We start from the raw sequence: 8,044 nt of genomic DNA, 5'->3' as shown, positions 1-8,044 counted from the left end.
TGAGATGATGGTGCTGTAATACCTGTTCAATTCTGATTGATTAATTTGGGCGACACTGTGAATATTAATGCTTTTGAGAGTGAAGGATTGATATCACTAGCTGCATCCTGGCATTAGATAGGCCAGCACTGGGTAATCTCCTCACACACAGCTTTGCCAGTAATCTCATTCATGACAGTAGCCCCCACTATGCCAGTCCTATGATCCCCCATACTTCTGCCAGTGCTCCTCATTCTTGACCTGTGACTTCTATTGCTAGAATCCTGGGTCTCTGAGTAAAAACTGGAGATCAGGCCAAAGGATTTGATGTTTTGAAACTTGAAGAAAAGTCCTCAGGGGACAATGATGCAGCCAACCCAACCCTTGTGTTCCATGCTTTGCACTTAGCTAGATATATGATCTTCTACATAAATTAGCTTATTGTGGAGGTCCTCATTAGCTATGACAAGCTTCCTGGCAAACAATATGTCAGCAGGTGTCATTTAGTGCGTTTAACTTGTGTAATGTATTGTCATGTTTGATGGTTGGAAATTGGGGGGGGGGGGGGGGGGGGGGGGGGGAGGACGGACATCTCAGTACTAACACTGTAATGCCTAATAAAGCAAGTTTCTGACATGTAGTTCAATTCATATTAGAGATCTCTGCTTTAAATGGTCTCCTAGAGTTGCTGATAGTCACTAGTTGCTTTTTATTACTTGAGTTCTTGAAGATGATGACTACTAGAGTTGCCTTTTCAATCTCCCAGAAGTAGTTGAGAACGAAGGTGTTGCCTTCCCATGGACAATGTTGTTATAACTGATGAGTTGGAAAGGGAATGATATGCAACCAAAAAACCCCAGCCACTATTGCACAACCCACTTTGGCTTCCAGAAACCTAGAGTCAGGGGGAAACTGATAGGCAACCATTTGAAAGGCTGTTATAACACTAATGCCTCCCACTTCCCAAACATCTGAATTAACAAAAGACTGAGCCAACCCTGAACTGATGCTCCAAACCTCAAAATTCTGTGCCAGATAGTATAAAGGCTTAAATCTTTTCGAGCTCCCAGTTCTTTTAATTTTTCCTGTTCTTCTCTTTTGCCATGGAAAGACCAAGGGGCTAAAGTTTGGCTGGAAGTTCTCTCATTAATATAGAGCAGAGCTTAGGCTAACCTGGGATAGAGACTGATAGGAGGTGTGGTTAATGAATCTGCAGTACAAGTCAAACATTGTCTCCTAAAAGATTGAAAAAATAATTTTTAAACAAAATAATGTGACATATTTACATGATTCCTTAAGTGCAAACTCTTGTCACAATTCACATAGTTGAGCTCGCTTAGACTCACTATACAACAAGGTGCTCTTTCTTCAATGAAAGAAGAACGCTACTCTGTATTCCTGATTCAGTAATGTGTCTCTTGTGCAAGGCAGTAAAACTCCTCTTTCTTCCGGTGAAGAATTTCAAAAGGAGGCACAAAACCAAGCCATCCTTCTCCTCTTCTCGTATGTCTCAATTACCGTACTACAAGGCAGGAGACACAGAGCTTAGAGGGGCCGATGCAGTCATCATGGCAGAAGGCACCACAACCCTTGCACATGATCATGGCTTTCAACCTGCAGTAGCATTTAGAAGGCGAATCCTCCATGTTGTTGTCATCACCAAAGGCTTGAACTGGGATGGTCTGATTGTGGTTGCCAGGGTTCATAGCCTGGCTGGCGGGAATGGTGGTTACAGTCACAGAGAAAGACATGACGTTCCCCATGCTACTGGCCAACTGATTGCACTCGGATAGCCCAGTCATGAGAGACCCTTGGTTCACGTCAGGAGAGGTGGAGACATTTATAGTGCCACTATAACTAGGACCAATGAGCTGTGCTGCAGTGTTTCCATATAGCTTTGGAGGGTGCGAATGGGAAAGCAGTGGAGGCTGCTGCAACACAGAGTCTGCAGATGGTGCAGAAGCGCTGTAAGCCTCAGCTTTGCTGTGCATCATTTTTCCCCTCATAGCATGTGCCATTTGCTCCTGGGCTGCCTGAATTAAATCTCTTGCTAATGCAGTTCCATCAAACACCTGGCCTCCTGGGAACTGGTGAACACTCTCCTGGCTGGCTGCTGCTTGCTGAGATAAGATGGCCTCCTTCTTTACATTCTGTCTAACAGGCAAATTGCAATCTGAAGAAGCGTTTACACTGTGTGATCTCTGTTCTCTTTCATGCTGGCCAGAGACCTGGGAAACCAGGGATTCCTCTTTTACAATGATATGTTCATGTTCATCACCAGTACTCTCATCATCTGCATCTCCTTCATCACTGCTGCTACCGCTGCCAGCTATTTCTTCACATTCCCCAAATTCTATTTTTGGATCATTGGAAGGATCATTCAGACACAAGCGGTTCTCAGGATTCATGGACAGACCTCTCCTGAAACTCTCCGACCCGCGACCATAGGTGGAAATATTCAGCAGGTAATGGCCAGACATGGCAGGCTTGGATGTCCTCCTGCCCATGAAACCCAGCATGAATCTCTGACTGGTGGAGCTGTTGTCTAACTGGAAACCTGAGTGAACGAGGCTGAGCTGTGAAGGCTGCAAGACTGAGAATAGATTCTGCCTCTGGACCCTCTTGATAAGAGTCTGAAGGATCTGCTCTTGAGTGGCTTTGTCGAGTGCCTCTTGGCACTGGTATTGGTCAATACTAGTGCTCCTCAGGTCCTTTCCGGAAAAGAGGGGAAAGGTCCTTGGAACATGGGGCAACTGCCTGCTTGGGAAAAATATCTTTCCAAGTTGCTGCATGGCTAAATTTGATTGTCTCTCACCACTTTCCCCTCCAGAGCCATTCCCAGCTGTGCTTGTGGCACTGGAAAATGCCGACCCTTTTGATTCATTTGGAGCTAGTGGGACAGTTTTCATTTCTACTTTGGTGAGAGGCTTAGGCATGATTAGTTCCATTGGGACATCTTTACCTTGGAGCAGCTGGGTGACCAAGGGATTGTTAGCAGGAATACTGGAGCTTGTCTTCAGGAGGGGCCCACTTGTGCTCAAGGGAGCTATATGTACTTTAAGGCTAGGGGCTACTGACAAAGTGCTATAGGATGGAGTAGAGATAGTAGATGCTACCATAACAGCAGCCTGAGTTTCTGAGGTTACCACTGCCTGCGAAGACATCCGAGGGGAAAGAGGTTTGCTCTTAGGAATACTTAAGCTGATCTCTTCGGTGGCAGTAAGTGCTGACTTAGTCACATTTTTGTCAGCACCTGCTCTGGATACATTGACATAGACTGCTTCGTCCCTGACAGGTGGTGCCCCTGAGATCTGGCTTAGAGCTGCTGGAGCTGAAGGTGCTTTCTCTTGTCTGTCATTACTGAGTGTATAGATGTGGCTTGAGACCACGGATGGTCTGGAAACCTGACTTACAGTCACATTTGGAGGGCTCACTTTTATTCTGTTCATTTTCTCTAATGCTGGTGGAGCTGGTGATGATGAATCTTTGCCTTTGTTGCTGGTTGCAGTTCTGGATTGTACTGTGGGCGTTTGCTGTAGTTGTGCTCTAGAGACACTGAGAGGTGATGTCCACTCTGTGGCCTGGGTCTCCGCTTGGGAATGGGTCCCTGGACAATGGGGAAAAGGCCTTCTCGTACTTCCCCCGCTTCCAGTTCCTGCCAGTTCCAGTGCACTGCCTTTAATTCCAGTTTCATTGGTTCCATTTGTTGCTGTACTACTCTTCTCCTCTCTTCCTCCCCCTCCTGGGCCACCACCACCTCCTGGACCAGGCCCTGGGATGGCTCCCCCATTGGAGGCAGCAGCGGCGGCTGCTGCTGCTGCAGCAGCTGCCCTCTGGGCCTTGGCCAGTTGGGCTTTTGCTTTGATGTCTGCCAAAGTCCTGGCCCCTGTTCTTCCAGGACTGGTGACAGAGGTTGGAAAGTAAGCCCTGGGAGAGACCTGGCTAGCAAGAAATGGCATCGGGGAGATTCTGGAGACAGGAATCTGGAAAAAAGTAGAAAAGAGAGACACATTTTAAATCCGTAGCATTCAGAAATGCTAAACTGTGGGGGCAAGTAACTGTGGGAACAATTTTACATCAATAATTATTTGTACCCATGCTTTTGCATCCACAAAAGTGGGGCCGATTTTTGAAAATGTTACCATATGAGGTAGACATTTGAAGTTCTATCATTGTGTAGAATACACTGCCAGTGAAGGAGCTGCAGCGATCTGTACACACACTGCCCTGTTGGCAGAGACAGTGTTACATGACCTTAAAAAGTATGTCCATTATTTGCCAATTGGATGGTTTCCAAATGGTCAGTAGTAGTAAAGGTATTTGATAAATATATCACATTTAGGAACCTTCCCTTCACAGCCTCTCTTCTATTTTTCCCTTACACCAGTGGCCGATATATTGCTCCCTTTCCTACATCTAGATTGCAGCAGGAATCTAAGCTCTTGATAAGTCTCAGCGGGTGGTGGGCTTTTAGAGCTGAGAGGCCTCCCCAAAAAGTCTTTCCCATTTTCTGCTCGGATTGAGAGACAGCACATTGCATCCAGTCAGTCACACCAAGCCCCAAAGGAGTGATACATCATCTTGAGGTCCTGGCGCTCTGTTGAGCCGAGGTGGATAGCTGTTTTTTGTTTGACATAATGTGGGAAGCTGCCAATATCCCTCAATCCTCATCCACTATTCAAGTCTTTGGGGATGTTCACACATCTATAGTGCACTGCACACTCCTCCCTGCTATTTTAGTCTTGGGGACTCCTCCACAGCTTTCCCAGTGCTACTCCATATTGATCTATAGTGTCCCCTATTATTCCAGTTCTGGCTTTTACAACTGTGCCACTCTATTGACCTGAAATACCCTTTGACAAGTGTGCATGTCTTAGAGAGCCTTATTTAACCTGATCAGCAGGCCAGAAGACTCCCGTGGCCAAATAGCAGGGCTTTGGGATTCCTGTATCAAACCCTTTCGTTACTATAACATGCACATAGCGGGATTTACATGGACAATTGAAATTAAAACAGCGGCAAAACATTTTTTTGTAAGAGTTACCAGTGGAAGTGGCCTGTATAACCCCATGATGGACTTGTCTCCAGTTTCCTTTACCTTGAGTGGGGGAACCTTTCGCCCCTGTGCCCCCTCCCCAGCCGCAGGAAAGGACTGTGGTTGGGTCCGAAATGACTGCTGGTACTGGCAGCTGTCCATGATTCGTGGCTTTTTTTCAGGACTGATTGGTGCTTCTTCCTGACTCTCTGACTTCCTCTTGAGGCCCTCAGCACTGACATCCATTTGTTCAGTTGCAGGGTGTTCCTTTTTAGGTGTCTCCTGTGGAGTCACTTGACTCGCCATGCTCGCCACTGCTTCGCCTGCTTTGGGGATCTTTGGTTTGTTTGGGGCCAAGGCTGAGGTGCTTGTGTCCTCCTTTACTGACAGATCCTTGGATGGAGTGTGCTGTCTGTCTTGTTCTGGCTTCTGACCAGAGGCAGCTTGTGGCTTCTCTTGCATGGATTCCTCAGTACCCTTCAGCGGCCGAGAGAGAGTTTGGTCATTAAGTTTCAGTGCATTGTTATCTGAGGAATTTGCTGATGCTGCAGGTTTGCCTGATTGGGGATGCACATCTTCTCTTTTTTCCTCTCCTCCTTTTTTCACTGCTGGGGGTGGTACCTGCACTGCTTGTGCTTTAGACTCTGACAGAGGAGTTCTCTCTTCTTTACTGGGTGGTGCCTTGGAGACTGGCATGCATTTCATCTGTTCAGCTGGTGGATTCCTGGCCTGTGTTTCAGGAGTGCTGGTGTATGTTGTCAGTCTCTTGGATTCTTCAGGACTCATTCCAGAACTAACAAGAAAAAAGAAAAATTATGTTTTGTAAAACATAAGTCTGAAAAAAGCATTCTTTTGCCATGAAAATGGGGGCAGAAGGTTCTGTATCCATACTAGAACCTAAAGAAACACTTCGCACATACCATTTCCCCTGATTTCAACCCCACCATTTTTGACGCTCTTCATTGTAGCTACCACTCTTCCAACCCACACAGAACTTAATGGTCCTGCAGCAGCGCTCTTTAAAAATCAACCAAAAGGGGCCCGGTTACATGGCCAATGGCTTTCCTTCTACACAGATGCTAATTATCCCAGGTCACAAACTGAAAAGGATTTGACCAATGGTTAAACTGTTCAACATACAAGAAGCTACTATGGCTGGTTATAAAAGTTCCGTTTAAGCAGCCATCCCTGGATATAGCAGTAGGAGACTCCAACAAACCCACAGGACTTCCATCTGGCTCCCCTAGACCTTAACCTCACAACCTGGAGTTTACAAAAGGGATCTGGAAATGGATACAACCCCCCAAGAGAGTGCACCATTTTTTTCAGCATTTTGTGTAGTACTGAAGCACCCTCAGTCTAAAAAAGTTAAGGAATAAACTTCCTCCAGGAGAGCATTTGTGTTTGCAGATGAATAAAGATCTCCACACCTAATATCCTTCTCAACTCTGCACCCTCAGGAAGCTGGGAGCATCTAGACTGCCCCTTATCCCCCACCAGCCTGGGTAACAAATGAACAAGCTGGAAATCTGAACCTGAATTCCCAGAAAAACAGCTGATGTAGCATTCACCCCCAGTAGCTACTGATACAAACTTGGTCTGTGGCATGAATAAAAAGCCAGATGTCTACTGAAGCCAGAGAGCACCATGGGATTGATTCCTACCAGCCCAATGATAACGAACATGATTTTTAAACACTTTCTCACGTTAGTTTCATAACCATTGTCTTTTTCAAGAAGATACTCTTGGCAGACAGAGATGTCATGTGGTACAACAGTATCCATTTCTGAGAAGTGCAGAAACCAGATCTGCAGCTCCCTCCAATCCTGGCCTTGTACAGTACAAGGAATCTCCATTAGTGTGTTGTCCCTAGTGCAGAGGCATCATTTACTACAGGCCAAGAGGGGCAGTTGCCCTTCCCAGACCTTGGTCTGCTCCCCTCCCCCTGACTTTTCATAGGTCTATATTCTCCATGATGTCTTCCACTTTTGGTTCACCTCATACTTTTCAGGATATACTATAATCACATATAATGTTCTTTATGCTGACAGCTTCCCCTCCCACCCCCCATTCTTCCCCACACAAGCATTTTTCTGAAATAGTGCCCCTGCTGCAAGAATCTGGAGACACTGCAGGAAAGGACACTTGACTTTTTAGTGACGTCTACTGTTGTCAAGTGTATTTTAAACAAGGGCTTCACCTTTGGGGCAGTTTACCAAACTAAGACCTCATCTCTATTGGCCAGTGCCTGCTGTCCACATTCGTCTGTGTCACTAACCCACCAGAGCTTGGATATTCTCATGATCATGAGAGTAAGGTTTGGAGCAGCCCAAGCTCCATGTGGGTTAAAGCAGCACAGATGAATGGGCAGAAGGTGAGGTGATGTCCCAGAGCTGAGCACAGCTCCTCATCATTCAAGTTCTGTAGAGAGACGAACACTTTATTAATTATTTTTACAATATCAATCCTACCTCTGTTCTTTTCACTTTCTTATAGCATACAGCTACTGATCGAGGAACCTGAAATGTCCTGCAAACCCTCATCCCACAGTGGGGAGGCAGGGCTGCTTGTAGCTAGGAATAAGGCAGACAGAACAATCTGTGAAATCCACACCATACTTATTCTGAGAGTTCAGCTCAACAGCGTGTGAATCAAGACATACAGGATATTCACAAGGTTCTGCATAGCTGCAGAACATGTGAAGGTCAAAAATCACAATCAATCAAAGACAAAGTAAATGTCGAATAACTTAGTTGGCTGGCATATGCAAAGAGAAACTTAAGAGATGGACCTTCCAAAACTGTGAGGATGGGGGTGGGGAAGAGAAGTATGAAGCCTAGACTACACCACTACAGCAGGCAAGGAACACTAAAGCTAGACTGGATAAAGCACTGGAAACCATGCTTTAGGGAGTAATGCAGCACAGACCAGGAATTAACTAGATGACCTAATAGGTCTTTTCTGTGATTCCATTACAGCCAGATGGAGTTAATCCTCGATCAACTTAGAAGCCCAGTGAAAGAGGGTCCC

The 8,044-nt window shown here is 45.9% G+C and overlaps 1 protein-coding gene across 3 annotated transcripts in view; it reads right to left on the bottom strand.

Moving 5' to 3' along the window:
* Positions 1-1,219: 1,219 nt before the first annotated feature.
* Positions 1,220-8,044, bottom strand: part of ASXL2 (ASXL transcriptional regulator 2) — a 248,647-nt gene continuing 241,822 nt past the window's right edge. For all 3 annotated transcript variants that reach the window (XM_054021956.1, XM_054021958.1, XM_054021957.1), the window contains 2 exons: positions 5,078-5,807; positions 1,220-3,962 (listed from right to left, as the gene is read on the bottom strand). In XM_054021956.1, coding sequence (XP_053877931.1) covers positions 1,494-3,962; positions 5,078-5,807 — 3,199 coding nt within the window. In that variant the 3' untranslated portion in view covers positions 1,220-1,493. The remainder of the gene's footprint in view (positions 3,963-5,077; positions 5,808-8,044) is intronic.

This window comes from Malaclemys terrapin, chromosome 3, assembly GCF_027887155.1.
Source record: "Malaclemys terrapin pileata isolate rMalTer1 chromosome 3, rMalTer1.hap1, whole genome shotgun sequence".
In the NCBI taxonomy this organism is placed as follows: Eukaryota; Metazoa; Chordata; order Testudines; family Emydidae; genus Malaclemys; species Malaclemys terrapin.
The sequence above is the reverse complement of the archived record's forward strand: the minus strand, read 5'-3'. Positions and strand labels throughout refer to the sequence as shown.